Raw genomic sequence first — 20,909 nt, 5'->3', positions numbered from 1 at the left:
TTAGTATGAGTTGTGATATAATAATATCGGAAGTATCAAGCCATTCATATTAAGAATTGAGTGACGTAGTCATGATTTTTTTAAAAAATCAGCAACAATAAAAATAAAAAATTATAGTTGTCGAAACTAACCGTATCGATTGTGAATTGGCTTGTGAATCATGAATCAATTATATATATATATATATATATATATATTGGTATTTAGAATCTTAAATATTAACCGATATATGTCTTATCAATTGTCAAATAATATATCAGTTAATACTATTTAATGTTAGCCCACATATATATGGTTGATACCAATACATATTTTAATAATATTATTTAAAATTGTAATTGATATTTACTCTGTTAAAAAAATTGATATATACCAGAATGTATTGATATCAAAATGATAAAAATCTAATATATATATATCGACCAATATTTAAAACACAATGGAGAGTACGCACGATCATCCAAAAAGGATGCCTAGTATAGATTTTGCCTAGAAATATATATGTCCATAGGGAAAGAGAGACCCTGTAACAAGTTCTTCTCTCATTTATACTAGAAGATGAAATCTTGAGTGCATCTTAGTCCAACGTTCCATTCACCCCCACTAAAAGTCACTTTCAGAGGTCCTTTTCTCTCTCTCTCTCTCTCTCTCTCTCTCTCTCTCTCCAATTCCCAACTAGTCTCATAAAAGTAGAACGGGGAAAAATGAATGGTGAAGAGACTCTGAACTCTGAATCTGATGAGTGATTTCCCTCTTTAGCCTTCTGTTTTGTTAATTCTTCAATTCAAACCACCAAAGAAACATACATAACATATTATATCCAACACCATTATATCTTCCGAATTTATTTAGTCCGAATTTGTCCGAATGAAAGAGACTTCCGCATGGAAGTCTTTTTTCGGGAAGAGACTTCTTTAGATGAATTCGGACTAAACAAATTTGGTGAACGAATCATTAATCTATTTTATATACATGAGAGTGAAAATATATATGTACATATAATTTAGCGTAAAGACGAGATTGATGAGCTTGTTTACTTTATAAATTCTTAAATACCCATCTCTTGCTGCAACTCTCTTCCATTCTCTCTCTGTCTCTGTCTCTCTCTCTCAAGTCGAGGTTTGTACAAAAGAAAGAGGGGAAAGCAAAGAGAGAAACATCAGTTTTATCTCCTTAATTGTCTTCTCTTTTCTTGCATCATAACCAGGTTAGTGATCTAAGAAAATCCATACACAATTTGAATCACTTGAAAGTGCTTTACCTCTTCTATGATAATCTCTTTTTGTCTCCCCTTCTTGTCCTGATTACTGCAAAACACCTCTTTTGGTAACCAAGAAGTGTTTTTTTTTGGTAACCAAGAAGTTGGAGGAAAATCACTGGAAATCTTTGAATAGGGATAGATATCTGAGTTCTTTATTTTATTTTATTTTATTTTCATATGATTTCTCAGCAATCAAACAAAAGTCTAATGTGAGAAGGAGGAGGTGTATGTCTTTCATAAATCCAAAAGGAGGAGGTGTATGGTTTTCTTTCTATTTCTTTTATTAATAAACTTTTGTTTTGTTGATCAAAAGAAGAAAAAAGAGAGGCTAATGTTGAATGAATATAGTAAGATTATGAGTTCTTTAATCAAACCAAGGGGCTAGCTAGTGTTGATTGAATTTTATTAATTTTGTGACTAAAATTTTCAGCTTGCAACCATGTCGTATCTGAATCAATCGATGGAGGTCTTGGACTCTCCCCAGAGAAAAATAGGTAGGGGAAAGATCGAGATCAAGCGGATCGAAAACACTACGAATCGCCAAGTCACCTTCTGCAAGCGTCGAAACGGCTTGCTCAAGAAAGCCTATGAATTGTCTGTTCTTTGCGATGCCGAGGTCGCCCTAATCGTCTTCTCCACCCGCGGCCGCCTTTACGAGTACTCCAACAACAGGTATTGATTTTTCCTCCTTAATTTCTTAAGCCCTTTCTTTGTTTTAAACTTTTCATTTATTAGGTATGAAAAAAACAAATTTATAATTTTTAAAATTTTCTAAAAAAATGAGTTTGAGATGCTTCTTGTACCTGCATGATCTTGAGCTTCTGCAAAAGAATTTTGTGGGGGATTTAGTCTTAAAAAAATACAATCATTTTTTTCTTTATGCTGTTTGGTTTGTGAAATTTCTCCTTTCTTTTTTGCCCTTTTGTTTTTTCCTTGTATGAGCTTAACTGGTTTTTTTCCCCTTTATGGTTCTTCTGTGTTTTTTAGTTTGTAGACACATAGATCTGTTTGTAATAGATAGAAATGGAAGGCCTTATGCTTGTTGTAGCAACAAGTAGAGATTTGGGAAGTTATTCTGAACTGTGAGATCACCTCTTATCCCTCCTCCATTGCTGTTAACTTTGCTTGTTTTCTATCTTCCTTTCTTTCCCTTTATTCCTCTCTCTCTCTCTCTAGAGCTCTCTCTCTACATGTCATCTGTGATGCTAAGCAAGCCTACAACAAAGTTGTCAATCTCTGATTTGCTCATTTCCTTTCATTTCTTGACCCTTCCTTAATAGGGTGTCAGTTGAACATCACAAAGCAAGCACAAGGACTCTCTGAGGATGTTGTCATCATAAGCCCCATCAAAAAACAAAAAAATAAAAACATTGTAATTAGGGTTTCACATACAAAATCAGCTTTCTCTTGAAATGTGTTAACCTTTCAAAATTACAGCCAAATTAGGGTTTACACAAACGTTTATTGACTTTCTTCAAAGTTTATTGAATGGTTTTCACCAAAATGGGGCAACACTTCTTTACAGTCAAACGCAGGGAGATTAGGGTTTAATAGTAACCTATGCATGTACAGGGTTTTCCACTTTTACCAAACCTTTCTACAGCCAATCAAAACCCTGTTAGTTTTGTTAAAGGTTGCTAATTTCGGATTCAAATGGCCTCTATTTTTTTTCCCCCATGTATCAAAAAAAAAGAAAAAAAAAAAAACTCTTATTGTAATCCATGTAATAGATATTTTCATTTCATGATTAATTATTCTAAAAGATTCACATTAATAATTTTTTAAAAATAATTAAGTTTCAAAACTTATAACAAGATAATTTTGATAATATTGTAACCTTATACATGGCAAAATTTATTTAGAGTTTTAGGTAGTCAAAATTTTGAACGATTTTATGTATGAGAAATATTTTAAATTCAACTTTAAGACTGTATTTAAATCATGATTTGAGTAAAGATTTGAAAAAGAGAAAATAAAAAAGTAAGTGAATTATGTATGAAATATAAATGCATTTCATTCATATTTTCATTAAAAAATCTTTATCAAAATTTATGATCCAAATATAACTTAAGGAAATTAACATTTTAAGTTCATTTTGAACCTTTCAAACTAAAAATAAAATAAAATAAAAACCAAAAGTCTTAGAAAAAGAAATGATTTTCTTATAAGTATACACTCAAACATAAAATTTAAAAATTTAAACTAAATAAAGTGGAAGTAAAATTTGGGAAATTTTCATACTTAGGAGAGGAGATAAGGATATCTGGTTAGAAATGAAGAGGAGATTAGAGGTGGGTGGGTGGTGAAGTTTTGGTCATAGTTAGAAGAATCTTTGGTAACGTCAGCACACGATTTTTGCAGTCCTTGGCTTCTGACAAAAAAAAAAAAACACTAGTTGGTGTGTGTTTGAATCATGATTTCTATATGGAGGTGTCTCTTTCTTTTTTTTGTTTTCCATCAATCTGAACCCTAATTTTATCTTCAATGGTGAAAACCCTTTTCTGGGAATTTCTTTACTTCTTGAAAGTAAGGTCTCTTTTCTCTCTCTCTCTCTCTCTCTCTCTCTCTCTCTCTCTCTCTCTCTCTCTCTCTCTCTTTCTCACAGTGAAGCCTTTCATAAAGCTTCTGAAACTGTGAAACTGAAACAGCAAAGACTACAGAGAGGTGAGAACCAATGAGAATGGATCAACTTGGGTCATCATTCTTGTCCTGTAAAACCATCACCTCACTGTTTGGCATTGGTGGAGAACTTGGTTTTACATTTGTTGGAGATCTGTTGGTGAAAAAATTATGTGGTCTTTGGGAGAAATTAATGTAGTGTCATAACTTGATATTTATCCATTAAAGTTGTGGATGGGTGCTTTTTGTTAGGATTATATGAAATAAAATTTGACTAGTGTCAAGTGATAAAAAGTATAGAACAATACTCTTAAACCATCCAATAATCACTCATGTTGGTGTGTGTATATATACACTAGTAGTGAGTATAGTAGTGAGTATAACTGCGATAGGTTTACAAGTTCATAGTTATATGAATAATTTGATGATTGATTTGAGAAATGATGGTTTGTTTTTTCTTTTTTGATTATTATAGCAATTTTGGGCAATTAATAGATGAGGTAGTTATTTTGAATAAAAACATAGTAGACATCTCTAGAGTTTTATCAATTTTTTTATTAAGTATTTATATGAGTGTAGATCCCGCGCTCACATGGGTCTGACAACCATGTGAGTGTTTAGTAAAAAAATTGATAAAACTCTTGGGTGTTTATTTGGAAGAATTTGAGGGGGGATTGAGCTCTATGTCCAATCTACCACGGAATCTATTGTTTGATTGAGAATTTGTAAGCCTAATTTGGAGTCTCACCAAATTATGAATTTCATATATATTGGACTATTGTGTCCTAAGAGAATGTGGGATAGAAATGGTGAGATTGAAATCCAATGAGATTAAGTTGTAACATGACACATTTGCCCTACAAGTATTTGATTTCATTATGTATTGTATTTAGAAAAATAAAACAAAAAGAAATATAAAAATTTCAATTAAAAAATAAAATGGATTAAATTTATTTAATTCTTATTGATGTTTAATTATTTAATTTTTTAATAATTTTTTATAGATGTTTTATTGATGATTTATTTTAATTTTTTGTTGATATTTTTATTTAATTAATATTTAATTTAATTTAATTATTTAATTTTTATTTAATTTCATTATTTAATATATATTATTTTTTAAAATAAATTTATTTTAAAAATAACATAAATTTTTATTTAATCTAGCAAAAAAAATTAAAATATTAAAGACAGATTTAGTTTTGCTATTACTCAGTAAACAATTGAAAATAATAAAATAGTCTATTAAGCAATTATCATTCTTCATAATATTTCAATTAAAAACCCCAAGGTAAGTGGCCGAATGGTAAAGTCTGGAGAATAAAATTCACAGGTCTCGAGTTCGAGTCACCCCTTGGGGCCACTGGAGGTTTGCCCGGTCGTTAACTTCAGTGCCCTCAGGATTAGTCCTGGCTTCCCTTAAAATCAGCGGGTTGGGAATACCTGAGTTATCAAAAAAAAAAAAAATATTTCAATTAAACATTGGATTTTATAGGATAGTCATTTTTAGACATCTAATCCCATGAGAAAATAAACATGAGATGCATATCATTTCTAACCAAATAGTCCAGAAACTATATATTCCAAAATTAATTGTTCAATAGATTATAATCACCCCTTTCCATCGAAACAAACATGGCCTTGGGGTCTTTGGTATTGTTGGATTGAATATGAGGGACATGATAGAAAAATGAAAATAACGGACATGCTACACCAACTCAGGTGTAAACTTTATATAATAGAATACTAAAAATAAAATAAAAAAAGATATATGTATTCTTTTACTATAACCTGTTGTTTTAAACAGAATTTCCAAGCTCAAGTAGTTTCAGATTCATTTTTCAAATTCTAATGAAATTAACTAGTGAAAACACGGTTTTTAGATTAAAATTATGTATCTGACTTAAAAATATTTTTGCAATAAATCTACTGAAATTATATTTTCAAAACATGACTTTCAAAATATGAATTCAAACACAGGCATAGCTTCATAAAACAATTTGAGTTTGGAAAATAAGTTTGAAACTGTTTGGATTTGAATTAATTTTTAAAACCAACTTACATTTGATTAATAAAAAAAAGCTCATATATATATATATATATATATATGTGTGTGTGTGGGCACGCGCGCATTAGGTGCAAATATGATGTGTTTCTAATTTTACTTTTAAAAATTTGATTTAAATATTGTTAAATATAGAGGACATTTACAAATAAATAAATAAATAAATAAACTTGACACAGGATTCATACCAAATGTTATGTATAGGTTATTTATCAGAAATGCACTTAACCATTAAAAAAAAAAAAAAACTATTCCCAAATGAATAGATTTTTAAAATTGATGTGGTGTGAGTTCATCTAAAATGATTATGATATATAGATGTGTTTTCTAGATTTGTAGTGTAGTATTACTCATTTTTTTTATGAGTAATGTTATGTACTAATTTTTTATTTTATTTTATTTATTATTATTATATTATTATTTTCACTACACAAGACAATAGGATTTACATTAATAATTATACATAAAATTTTTCTTATTTTATTTTCATAGTCCAGAATACCAATAAATATTATTTTTTTTATAATCTTTATGTGATTATTAATGTGAATTTTATTTCTTTATGCGAAATAAAATTAAAAAAAAGGGGGCAAATTACTATCATAGTCTCTATAGTTTGGTCATTGTGTTTGGTCTTTTTAATTTCAATTGGCTCAATTTTAATGTTGAATTCAATTGATCCAATTTGTTAAAACTCTTACTATTTATTTTTTTATTTTTATGGAAAATATGTATACAAGTGGAATGTTTCTTAAAAATTATAAATTTAGTTAACTCACCGAGTTATTCTCAACTAATTCAGTAATTATTTGTTGTAAAAAATATTAATATTATTAATTAGATCAAATTGATACAAAATTTAAAATTAAGATCAAAATTAAACTAATTAAAAATGTAAAAACCAAAATAATATGAAGAGTAAAATGTAAAAATCAGTATAATTTACCTAATAAAAAAATGAGATTATGGTATATTTTGAAAAGTAGGTTAAAAGTCACTTTCCAACTCTCTAATTCCTTCCTCATAAAAAAATTAGAAAAATGGTCAAAAAAAACTTTTAATTATCTTTTTAAAACACCCCTATATTTTGAGAAATTGCCAAAAAGTCAGTTTTTTGGCTTTTCAATTTTTTTTGCCAAAAAAAATCAAATTTTTTTTACCCAAAACAACTCATTTTTTTTGCTAAAAAAACTATTAAAAAAATTAAAAAAATTAAAAAGTTAATTTTTTATTAATTTTTCAAAACACCACTATATATATACGAGAGAGAGAGAGAGGCGCACAGACAATGGTACGAAAACTGGGAACCAATGAGAGAGTTCTGAGGTTTGGGGGGTTCCAGCATGGGAAAACAGTACGATTTATGGCTGCTGAAAGAGACGTCTTTGATGTACTCCACAGTTACAGCCAGAAAAATTACTCATTATCTTTATTATACTTTATTATATTATATTAACCCACTTTACCTCCAATCTATCCTAGCAAATGTGTTTAAAGTGGGAAATAAATACTCCCTCCGTCCCAAAATAATGGTCCCTTTTAGGGAATCTAACTTTTTTTGGTAGTACAATTATTATATTTGAAAAAAAGTTGATTTTCCAAAATTATCCTTTTGATAGTATATTTTTTGAGAATATCAATGTATAATTGTACTTTTTATGTTGTTTATTAATTTAAAAGAAGGGTAAAATAGGAAATTTATATTATTTTTGTACTTGATTTTTGAAGAGGGACTAATATTTTGGGACAATGAAAAATGGAATAAGGGGCTAATATTTTGGGACGGAGGGAGTACAATTTTTTGATAGATAAAAATCCTATAAAATGTTGTGTGGGTGAAACTTTGAAATTTTGAGCAAGATTGGATGTTTATGTTTGAAATGAAAGTACGTGTAAAAATTTTGCTTGTACAATTTGTATACATATATAAGAAATTGGTTTGGGGCAATTTTTTTGGTAGAACACTTATTTAAAATAAGGACCTAATAAAATGTTTTATTTGCTAAGGTCAAGTTTGGCAACATCAAAATAATCCATATTTTTATCTTTTTTTCATCACATCACCTCTCTATTTTTTTGCACATCTTTTTACAAAAAGATAAAAAGTGCACTTATTTAGGTCATCCTAAACATCCCCAAAATGTAAATCAGTTGGGGTAACTTAGTTAGCATGGGTCAATATTTGCTAAATGTAGTGATTGGTAATTTCTCTTCTATTATGGGGTTTTGTTGTATTCTTGATTTATGCTCCATTACCATTTAATATTGAGTCTCAAAATGGTTTCACGTATTTTTTACGGTTGTGATACAGAGCTCTACGTGTAGAGCTCTACACAGCTGGCAGGGGTGAAACCAAAAAAAAAAAAAAAAAAAAAAGGAAGGAAAAAGACAAATCATAATGGAAAAAAAGACAAATTAGACATCTTTTAGAGCTCTTAATTTAGAGGTCCAAAATATTTTTCTATTTTTTATACACTTTTTTACCCATTTATTGAGAGTAATAACAGCTCTATGCAGTTTTGTTAGTATATTTTTTTTTAAATATCACAATCATGTCATTTTAGTTTAGTTTTCTCCATTTTTTTTTCTTTTAAACAAAGATAAAATATGAGCAATGATAAATAAATAGAGAAATTAAACCCAAAAAAATATAAAAAGTAATGTGACAAATTTATATTTATTTATTTCAAACAAAAAGACGTAATAAAATGTCTTATTATTTAAAAAATATGACTGCCATTCCAATGAGAATTTGTACAAAAAATTTATATTTACAAATTATTTTTAATAACAATTTTGATAAACATATAAAAGAGCAATTATTTGTAATATATATATATATATATATATAAATACTCCCTCCGTCCCAAAATATTGGTCCCTTTTGGGGAATCCAACTTTTTTTGGTAGTACACTTATTGCATTTGAAAAAAGTTGGTTTTCCAAAATTACCCTTTTGATAGTACATTTTTTGGGAATATCAATGTCATAATTGTACTTTTTTAATTGTTTATTAATTTAAAAGAAGGGCAAAATAGGAAATTTACATTATTTTTGTACTTAATTTATAAAGAGGGACTAATATTTTGGGACAATGAAAAATGGAATAAGGGACTAATATTTTGGGACGGAGGGAGTAATATGTATACAAATATTTTGAAATACCTAACTTTTTAATTTTAATTTTGTTTTATTGACAATTAATTTGATTGCCATTAACATAATTTAAATTTTATTTTTATTTTTTATAAAAGATTAATGGTTCAACATATCCCCAAATAATTGACTATTTCCGAGGTGGGTAAAAGGGTATAGTTGATGGGTATTATCCATGGTGCAATAGGGGATGTGACACTTGGCAGAGATCTTTTGGACCTCAAAAAAGTATGGACCAATCATGTTGTTGCAACATCTGATCCAGTAGCCGGTCAGTGTTTCGACGAAATTAAGGTAGCCAAAAAGGTAAGAAGGAAGAAGAAGATATTGATGCTTTTTCATATTAAATCACTTCATGTCACATTAAAAACTTGAGTGATTGAGTGAGTCTTCTGACTCAACAATTCTGAAATTTTCATTTCACTTCACTTTCCTTTGTATTCTCCTTACTTGTTGGGTTTGATCAAACTCACCACAAGTTGAGAGCTATAGTTGATTGAACTGATTTGTCCAAATTTTTTTTGGGATTAATTTAAAGAAAAGATTTAAAATACATTCAAATGTGAAACTATTTAGAGATATTATGAAAAGTGTATTGGGATTATAAATATATTTTAAAATTTTGTGTTTCTTGTTTACAATCTTAAAATTACCATTAGCAAGATCCTTAATTTAGACTTTGTTTGGCAATTGAGATTTTTAATCCAAAAATTATTATAAATTGTTGTATCACTTCTTTTACTTTTTGTATATTTTTTTCTAAAAATTTAAACAATTAATTAAAATAATTAATTCTCAAACAGAACTTAAACTAAACATTAGCTATATAGGATTAGATTTGGACACCATAAACTTTTGGGCAAGTTCAAGTTATGTTGGAAAAGAGCTGTCACTATAAAGAGAATCTCTAGTTTAATTACTAATTTAATGGTTATTAAAATTAACATATTGGTTTTTTTATTTAAAGATAACTACTAATAACACTTTAACAAGTGTCTCTCTCCACTCATCATATATATATATATATATATATATTTAAAAGTAATGTTTTCCTTTGCTTAGGTATTACATTTTAAAGGTTTATTGTTTTTTCAAAAAAGTCACATCAATATGTTTTTTTCTTTTACCTATAAATTTCTACATAAATTCAATTTTAATTATAATAATCAATTTTATATGGATTCTATTTAATAAATACTTATTTTTCATCTTATATTTAGTTTTATCGTTATCAAATTTCTTCTATATTGTAGATACTTTAATTTAATTATTATGATATTTGAAAAAAAAATTTATATCGACATACAAATAAATAAAATAAAATATAGTTAATTATGTACATTGCACGGATCAAATTAATTTTTTTATTTTTTATCTATCTTATTGAAGTCTGAATATTAATTTATATTTAATTTTTTATTTAACATGAAATTATTTATTACAAATTATTTATATTTAATTCAAATTTTATATACCTATATATAATATATATGAATAATTCAAAAAGAATATTAAAGAAAAAAACAATACTCCACATATTTAATTTATGTATTTTCTTCTTAATCCAATTATATCATATATATATATATATATTTAATCTTTTAAATAAATTTTGTGTAGTTCTAGTTCTACATATTTTTTATTTTCCAAATATATATAAAAATAAAAATTAAATTAAATAATTGGAATCACTTTTAGTTTTATATTACTAATTCTTTTTGTAATTACCTATTATTTTTAATATCAAAATGAGTGTTTATTTTACTATCTTATAATTTAATATATATCATATAAAATCATTATATGATAATTACACTTTTATAGTACAATAGAACTAATGTTATCAAAATAAATAAATAAATAATTTCATTAAATTTATTATATTATATATAAATATTCAACTAACACTTTTATAGAATGATAAAGTTAAGATTATTAAAATATATATTTAAATTTAAATTTAAATTTTATTTTAAATTAAAATTAAAATTATTCTTTTGTAACACATATTATAATATAAAATATCATTACATTAATTAAAATTAATTTCGTTATGATTTTATGTCAGACATCATATTTTTAGAAGTGATTTACATATATGTGTAGTGTCCAATTTGATATTGATTGATTAAAATAATAGAACTCAATTTTTTTGTTAAGTTTTTAGAAGATAAATTGATAAATGCCAAATAATAAATAGTGTGAAATATTATTTTAAAAAATAATGATTTATCGAAAATGATTGCATATATATAAGGCACCTATTAATGTTTCTTGAATAATTTTTAAATAAAAATTATGAATCTATAATAGTACTAATAATAGCTTTGTTAGAAAAGATATGCAAAAATAATTTAGCTAGAATTATTTTTTTATTTTTATTTATTTTTATTTTTTTTGCAGTTGTTATGATGTATCACATAATTAATCAAAATCCCTTTGAGAACTGAATTTACTGTATTTTGTGTCTTATCCCCTTTGAAGACACTTTTTATGATTTCAATTTGTAATTTTTTATATATCAATCTTAGTGATATAAGCATAAATCCTACCTTAAACACTTTTTTCATGTAATAAAATACTTAAATATTTCATATAAAAGTATTATACTAGATCATAATCAAATATTACTTGAAATATGATTAAATACTTGATGCACCACTTTAGATATAACCAGAAATATAAAAAATTAGTAAAGATCTTTTAAATTAATAACCAAAATAATACACTTTGAGTTATAACCAAGTCATAATTTGTATATTATAGAATTCTTCGTTGTTTTTATTTATTTATTTTTATACAAGTTCAATTCATGATTTTTGATAAATTTGATTAACACACATGATGATTTGATTTCAAGTTGAGAATACATCTTCTTCTTTTTTTAAATTTTTTTTGAAAGAAATTATTTTGCTGAGCCTATTTTACATATCAACTATTACCAAATCTGTTTATATTTGACTTTTAATTGTTAAAATTTTCTATACATAAAGTATTAAGACACAAAACTAATTTTTTATTTTGAAAACAAATTCTTGTGCATCGCATGAATCACCTATTAGTTATTATTAATAGTAGTATTATTATTATGATTATGGGTATACGGATTTGAGGGTAAATTCTTATTGGAATTAGTACATTTGAGATAAAAACTAATTTAAACATTGCATCATAATATCCTTCTACTTGTTTTGTTTGTCAAGGCATTGTGTACAAATTCATTATTTATCTATTTTTACATTTTTGTCCTCCTTAGTGTTCAGTTTGGCTAGTAATTGTGGTGACTAGTTTGGGTGGAGGTAGTAGGGCCTTGAGGTGTTGGAAGGGGGATTTTGGTGGACTTGGTTGGTTGATGATGGTGGTAGTGGCAAGGGTTGTTAGAGGGGAGATAGTGGTTGCAATAGTTGGAGAGGGAAAAAATATAAACTAATCATTTTCATTATAAAAAAATGCTATTAATGATTGAATCACTTTAAGATAAATTCACAATTAAAGTGTAAAACTGAGAGAATTGAAATTATATGAACCGAATTGATCCAAATCTCAAAATACAATGATAACTCGTTTAATTTGCCCAAATATAAAAATGTATAAAGCTCCTAGATTTTTTCTTTTTACTTGATTAATTTGAACATTTTAGCCATGTAGGATTGATATAGACCAAAAAAGAGACATAGGAAGTTTGATCATTGTCATAATATTGTTTCCATTGGTTCAACAAAATAAAGAAACAGAATAGGAAAAAGAGAAATTAGAACATTTTTTTATTCTTTCATCTTTTTTTTTTTTTTTGGGGTGTGTGTGTATTTGTGGGGTGGGGTCTTAGCCTTTCTGATATGGTTGAAACTAGAAATCCCATTGATACAGTTAATTGTGTATGTTTGAAGCATGGTTTGAAACAATAGTCTTGGGTAATCAATATTGATGATACGGTCAAATATTCATTCGTATATTAGTCGATATTTAGAACCTTGGTTTGAACATGCTATTAGTTGTTTCTCCAATTTATAACACTTCCTTCAATTAATACTATGTTTATAACACCTCTCTCGGTGTACGTCACTATCTTGTATTTTTAAGGAAAATTTTCTTTGTTGATCAAAAAAATGTTTACAGTGTCAAGGGTACAATTGAAAGGTACAAGAAGGCATGCTCAGACTCGTCCAATACTGGATCGGTTTCTGAACTAAATGCTCAGGTAAAATTTAAAAAATAATCATTTCTTTTGATGATATATAATGATTATTTGCTATGGATACATGTAGAGTAATGTTCTCTGCTTTTCCTGATAAATGGGTATATATAAATGTATTATCTTGAATTCTCATCAATAAAGGTTTTTTGTAGATAAAAAAAAAAAAGATTTTTATCTTCCTATAATTTGTTGAGTATAGAGTATGCTCATTGTTCAGCTTCAATAAAATTTTTGTTTTTATTTTTATTTATTTATTTATTTATTCTTCAAACAACAGCAAGATATCATTAGATAACCAACAATCATTTTATTTATCATACTTTATTTTAGATTTTCAAATTTTCATACGAACTTGCTTTTATCTAGGGAACGCAATCAGTGGCAAACGAGTATCTACATGGTTACTTCTAACAAAAAATGACTTTGGGATAATATTTTAGACAAATTATACTGATAGTTCTTATATTTTGTTGCTTATGTCATTTTGGTACATATAGTTTCAATCTGCTCAATTTTCTTTATTTATTTTAAATTTTGCGTCAATTTAAGACCTCGTTTGGAAATAGGTTTTTTTAGTAACTTTTTAGTTAAAATATGAGATAAAAAAAACTAGTATATTTGGAATGAATTTTTAATTTTTTACGAAAAGATGTGAAAAAAATAGAGATAAAAGAAAATTTTTGACTTTTTGGTATATGTTATAGGCTTTTTGATTTTTTTAGTAACTTTTTAATTTTTAGGCTAAAACAGTTACATGCCAAACAGGGTCTGCCAAATTGAAAACGCTGTTAGGATTTTTTGACAAAAAATTATTATTGAGTTAGTTAAGGTTAAATCATTAAATTAATCAAGTTTATAATTTTGTCACTAAATGTATGATAAGTTAAATTTTGCATAAGAGGTATTGGCTGAGCAGCATATGGGAAGACTTGGGATGTGGTTGGTTTTTCACTAACTTAAGACTTGTACTAATAAATGATTGGACATTCTTCATGATGTCAATCTAATTGGGATTGTATAGTTTTGTTTTGATACTTTTTCACTTTCTCCATTTTTATTGATGTAATGCCATATGTATGTATGTTATTTTTCATCAACAAAGTTTTTTATTTTTTTATTTTTTCTCGCAATTTAAAAAATAGAAGTATGACATATGAAACTCATGTGCGCATTTGCTATTAAAAAATGTTAATGTTGGAATCAATTGAACTAATTTAAGACAAAATAAAAAATTTATGGTCAAAATTAAGCCAATAAAAATTGCAAAAATTAAAATGATATAATGATCAAAGTACAAAGACTAACTGTGTCCTAATATGTTTTACGTGGACTTCAGGAAGTGATGCATTTGTTTCTTCATAAAGATATATATATATATATATATATATTTTTGATCGGCCAATTTGTTTTTATTAATGAACAAAAAAATCATTACATCAAGAAAGAAAAAGAGATGAGTGCAAAGAGTATCATAGCAAGACATACCAATCCCAACTAGGTGGGTGTAAAGATGTATCAAAATATAATTGAATAAATAAGTTAAGGGCCAATTTATAGTAATACTTCCTCTATTTTTTTTCTTTTGAAAGATAATGTTAGTATAGTTCTATTACAACTGAAAGGTTCGTTATTGCTCTATCAACTCAAATTCTATTGGGCAATTTGATTTTTATACTTTCCATTATAATAATTTTACCTTTTAATTTGATATTTCATGTCTAATTGATCCAATTTATGGGAAATGGTCATATCTGTCTAACATGACCATTCTACATGAGCAAAATAGGAAAATGAATAAAAAATAATTACATGGTCCTTGTAATTTTTTTTTTTTTTTGTCAAATTGGTTCTTGTATGTATGGGTATATTCCCTTAGTTTTATTTTTTAAACTTCGAAAGTACATAGATATTTGTAATTTCTATTGTAATTGTTAATTAGTTCAACTTCATTACAAATCTAACAGTAATTTTTCGACTAAAAACTACCTCAGTTCTATCAGCAAGAAGCCGCAAAATTACGTGGGCAAATTTCAAATATGCAGAATTCACACAGGTGATTCCCTTGGGTACATAGCAAATTTATTTTTATGCAACTTTGCTTCCTTCAATTTCACTTAGTTAGTGATTGACATATATTTCCAGGCACATGTTGGGTGAGTCTCTGAGCTCTATGTCTATTAGGGATCTCAAGAACCTCGAGAGTCGTCTAGAGAGAGGCATTAGTAGGATTCGATCCAAAAAGGTACCGGTAGTAACCAAATAAATGTGTCATGTATTCATACATATGCAAATATTATTCTTTCCGGACTAGATCATTGATTCTCTCTAACATTTGATTTTCGTGTTTTTTGCCTTCAATTTCCAGAATGAGCTCTTATTTGCAGAAATCGAACTTATGCAAAAAAGGGTAACTATTTTTCTCTTGCATTAAATTTTTTTTTTTTTTTGGGGGGGGGGGGGGGGGGGCGTCAAGATTTTTACTTCCCTTCATATGTGGGATCCCTAGATATGGTGTGCATTATTTACATTGTTCATTCTATATCTATATGACTCTGATCTAGAGACTAGAATTAAATTGGTTCAAAACATTGTTAATTTTATTTGTAAAACTAGGAATTTTAATTTATTTAACATCATATAATTATCAGCCGAAAATTTTCAGTAACGTGCCCTATGTTTTATTAAACTATGGCCACTAGAAATTTTATTAAAATAACAAAAACATTATTTAATCATTGTGATATACATATTATTCTCGTCAAATGTAATCTTATTTATAATTAAAAACAATTTCAACATTATTTTCTTTACACTGTTTTGAAATTATAGATTTGAGTAGAGATTTAAAAAAATAAATAAAATATAATTATATGTTATTCATCTTTTCTTTTTTCTTTTTTAAATTTCTATTTAAATTTATGATCCAAACATAACCTTAATATTTACAAATCGAATTATGATTTCTTCTCTTTTTGCTATTGACTTCCTGGCTCCAACCCTTTTTTTTTTTTTTTTTTTTTTTTTTTTTTTAACTTTGGAATTTGCTCTATAAAAACTATATACGCCTCTGGAGACTGTGTTTAGTTAGGAGATTTAGAGAGAAATTCAGAAAAAAAAAATGAAAAAAGTGTGTAAAATTAGAGAAAATATAAATATAATTTATTTATATTTTACCTATTTTTTTCTTTTTTCTTTCCAAAACTCTTCCTACATATCCTAACCAAACACAGCATAAGTTTCCCAAGAAAATCACATATGGTACTAATGCCGTCATTTTCATTACTTGGGAGATGAAATACCCTCTCCCACCTAAGTATAATTAGGTGAAGAATTGTGGCAGTCATTAAAGTCCTTGAGATGTTTGTAAAACTTAGTTTTGATAATTGATAGAAGGATAAATTAAAGGGAATTTTTTTTTTTTAAATTCCTGATATTAAAATTTTGTAAGATAAATGACATATAATACTTTCATAATAGTTAAGGTCCCTCAACATTTTCACATTTTTTCAGAAAAATTTTGTCCGGTTCAGAGAAATTTCAATTGAGGAATTGCAAAATTTAGTGCGGACAACTAAGTTAAATGCTAAGTTAAATCCCATTATAAATGCTCCTCTTAATCCACATAAACCATAAAAAAGGCACTGCAATTCGAAGGTGAAAAATTTAGATTTAGTGTGGAAAACTCTATTGGAAAATTTAAATGTGTCTCAATTATCGTGATTATCAATATAGGCAATTCAATTAAAAATTAAGCAATCATGATCAACGTAAATAAGAGAGAGTAAGAGAAAATCAATCCACGACATAAAATATTTTTTTACATGAAAAATCATAATTGGAATCCACACCAACTTGTGATAAAAACCACGGGTCCACGGCCAGATGAATAATTCACTATGCAAGAAAAGTAGTATAAGAGATATCTTACAAAGGCCAATTCAGGCACACAAGTCAACTCACCAGCACACTATTTTGCTCAATGTACAAGTACCTCCGCGATCTTCACTGGATATCCACTTTGTTGAATCCACATGAGGGACAACTTTGGAATCCACACCAAAGCTCACACAATAGAATCTTGGATCACACGAGAAGGTTCACTTTTGAAAAATGTGAAGAACTTGTTACAAAAACTTGATGATTAGCTTTGAGGCTCTTGGATGCTAATGTATCATCAAGTAAATAAGAGTACAATCAACCCTGACTACCAGTTCACTCTCAAAGAATAAATCTCTCTTGCAAAAATGATCTCTCTCAAAATGTATTTTCTCACAAAAGAAACTCTCTGAAGGTTAGAGGAGAGATGGAGAGAATACTTAGAAAAATTAGTGTATGAGATACTCAACAAAACACCCGTGGGGCTTTAAATAGACTTGGGAAGAAGAGGAGCTGCAGAGGTTATTAAGCCTATTGACTTCATCCCCTGTAATCAGATCTGAAATTGAAGATTCTTGCTCATGGTTAGCTAACACCTCAGGTCAGTTTTCAGTAAACTCTGTGTGGCAGTGGTGGTTGGCAGCAAATGGACCTGGAGTGAATATTCCTGTAGGTTTATGGGTTAAGTCTGCTCTCCCAAAAATGCAATTTTTCTGCTGGCTGGCTTGGAGGGAGAGGGTGAAGACTTCATCTTTTCTTAAAAGGATTGGGGTGTTAGCTGCAACTGTTAGTTCCTATCGTGTTTTCAGCAATGTTGTGGAGGAAACCTTGGATCATGTGCTGCTCTTTTGTCCACTGACCTGGGAGTGCTGGTCTTTAATGGTAAGGTGGTGGGATCTGGTATGGGATATACTTGGTTCAGTCCGGGGGCTGCTTCATTGGTGGTCTGGAGGTAAGTTCAAGCCAAAGGAATCCAGAATTTGGCAGGTAATTCCTTCTGTGGTGTTCTGGTTTGTGTGGAAATTAAGAAATGATTGTAAATTCAAGGGAGCTCTACCTGCTATTGAAGATTTAACTGAAAGAATTAAGTTGCATATTGCTCTGTGGGCCAAATGGCTATTGAAGGTTGATTACTCTGTTTATGATTTTGTTTCTAACCTGCACCAGGCTAGGCTATCTGTGCGAGGGGCTTTGAGGTGTTATTGTGGATGCTCTGGCCGATCTGTATTGCCTCTGTACTGTCAGTTTAGTGTTGTTTTCTGTTGTTGTTTTTGCGTTGTTGGTCTCTCACCAACTGGAGCTTGGTGCTTTGTTAGCTCCAAGCTCCTCTTCATTGATGTAATATTATTTTCATCAATATAGATATCTTTTGCCGATCAAAAAAAAAAAAAGTTCACGGGCTCGTCGCATGCGCAGTCCAATGGTCGCGGGAGCGAGTTGCCTTAGCGGGTTACGGGCAAACTTCTGGGGGTTGGCCATTTCAGTGTACCTTGGTCGCGGTGCGGTTCTCATAACCACGGGTGAGGTCGCAGGCGCAAACTGCTTGCTTAGCCAAGCTGCCTAGCAGCTTTTTCAGACTTTTTGTTCCACGCTTTCCTCTATCCATTGTCACCTTATCCCACAGACAAACAGCTATCTTTTAGGCTGGAAAGAATCACCATACTCACATGCTTGTCCTTGGAACGGGATTGCCAACTTGCACCGTTATGCAAAAAATTAGAATTAAAAATCCTAACAGAAGGCATCAAGACACAAGAAATAAAACATCTTGACACGCTGTAAAAGTAAAAGATTGTTGTAGCTATGGTTGTGTTTTGTGCTTTGAGTTTATATATAAAAGAACCTTGCAATGTTTGGTATTGAAAATCAAGCATTAAATCGATTTGCATATTCAACCTTCATCAGATTCCTGATTATGCTTTCATTTTGATGATAAAAAAAAAAATTGTTCATTACAGGAAATCGACTTGCATAACAGTAACCAGTACCTCCGAGCAAAGGTATCTCTCTCATTACTTTTTATAAATATTTGTTTTGTTTTGTTTTGTTTTGTTTTTAAATGGATTATGAGATTATTGTGAAATAGATAGCTGAGAATGAGAGAGCTCAGCAGCAGATGAACCTGATGCCTGGAGGGGGGTCTGAATATGAGTTGATGCCACCACCTCAGTCATTCGATACTCGAAACTACTTTCAAGTGAATGGTCTCCAACCCAATGATCATTACTCTCGCCATGACCAAACTGCCCTTCAGCTTGTATAAGGTATCTCATCTATCTTTCACTTGCATCATATTAACTTTCATCATTAATTAGAAATCACCTTATACATAGATCCACCATTGGCATTCACATCACATTCATTAATTGTCTCATGTAAGTTCAACTTCAATTTGGTTCTCTAATTCCAATTGTATTAGTTTTGTACACTCATTTTTACATTATATTAATTTAATCTAATTGATAACATCTGGAAAGAATTTGGATAGAAATTAAGGACAAAATGATCCATTTCAAATTGGCCATCATCCCTTTAATCACTTTCACGAGAGAATAAACTATTTTACCCCATAATTTTTAGTCCAATTCCTAAAAAGCGTTATCAATTGGACTAATGTGAAAAATTGAGGCATTTGGAATTACAATTACAAAATTAACACAATAAGTAAACTATAAAGTCTATGAGCTTAATTTACCTATTTTTTTTTCTTTTTTAAATCAATAATACTACATATTTAGAAAAATTTCTCAAGAAATTACAGAAAAACATGTCTATGTCCTATGGACCATAATCATGCTGGATATGACCCACAAGTGACCAACTTTAAATTTACACCACACCTCACTTTCAGGTAATTTTTGGGACAAAAATAGCTTAGATAGTATTTCCTTTTAAAGTTGTTGAAGGTTTGGAACAAAACCAATGGTAGGAGACTTGATGGGATGGATCTCAAGGATTTCTATAAAAACACATTTGTTCTAATAGATATTATTTCTATTTTTATGTGCAGTTAATTTATATGCTCAAAGGGACTGTGATTTCTCCTGTTCCATTCCCTAGCTGTAGATCTACTACTTCTACCAGATGAAGAAGCTCTCAAGTTTATATCTATGGAAAATGCTATAATCTATGGAGGTTTTGACTTGGTGATGCCTTTGTACTACTCCCTCGTGATATTGTTGTAGACTTCAGTGGTCAAAAGGACTCCTAATCCTATGTCTGTTTTGCTTTGTCTTTCATGCTTTGCACTGTTATATTATATAAATGTATTTACTATCCTTTGGGATTTCCTTTTCTTTTTTTTCTCCTCTCTTCATATCAGATTCTCTTTTCTCTTTTCTTTTCTTTTTTTTTTTTGATAAAAGAAAATCAATTTTATGACTCGATTTTATTAAGTTTTGTAGATGTAGAGTTAACAACTTAATCTTTCTGTTTAACTATTTAATTACTTTGTTAATCTTTTCCAATAAGATATATTTAGAATCTACAAATTAAGGTCATAACATGGCATAAGAAATTAGTCAAACAAAAAATGGGGTAAATGATTTCAGGAATTAAACATTTTCACATACTCCATATTTTCATTTCCTCATTGCTGCCTATGGTAATAGTAGTAACGAAACAAGTAACAGTACACATTCTTAACAATTTCCTTTTAATTTTTTTCTTACCAAATCTGTAAACCAAATAGAGCAACAATTTCGAATGATTATAAGGACTGCACCAGATTTTTATCA

General features: G+C 28.6%; 1 protein-coding gene across 2 annotated transcripts; it reads left to right on the top strand.

Annotated features, from left to right (window-relative positions):
- Positions 1-1,010: 1,010 nt before the first annotated feature.
- Positions 1,011-20,468, top strand: LOC114265524 (floral homeotic protein AGAMOUS). 2 transcript variants are annotated; one of them, XM_028206345.2, is made up of 9 exons: positions 1,011-1,207; positions 1,692-1,933; positions 13,218-13,299; positions 15,288-15,349; positions 15,439-15,538; positions 15,662-15,703; positions 19,131-19,172; positions 19,259-19,436; positions 20,183-20,468. In XM_028206345.2, exons 2-8 carry the CDS (start codon positions 1,701-1,703, stop codon positions 19,433-19,435), a joined length of 738 nt encoding a protein of 245 aa, XP_028062146.2. In that variant the 5' UTR covers positions 1,011-1,207; positions 1,692-1,700; the 3' UTR covers position 19,436; positions 20,183-20,468. The 2 variants fall into 2 exon arrangements, with proteins under 2 accessions (XP_028062146.2, XP_082742619.1); XM_082886493.1 differs by lacking the exon at positions 1,011-1,207 and adding an exon at positions 1,454-1,518.
- The last annotated feature ends 441 nt before the right edge of the window (positions 20,469-20,909 follow it).

The sequence above is a fragment of the Camellia sinensis genome, chromosome 9 (genome assembly GCF_055761805.1).
Source record: "Camellia sinensis isolate YWXY chromosome 9, ASM5576180v1, whole genome shotgun sequence".
NCBI lineage: Eukaryota > Viridiplantae > Streptophyta > Magnoliopsida > Ericales > Theaceae > Camellia > Camellia sinensis.
Note: the sequence above shows the minus strand (reverse complement) of the source record. Positions and strands in the feature narration are given on the sequence as shown.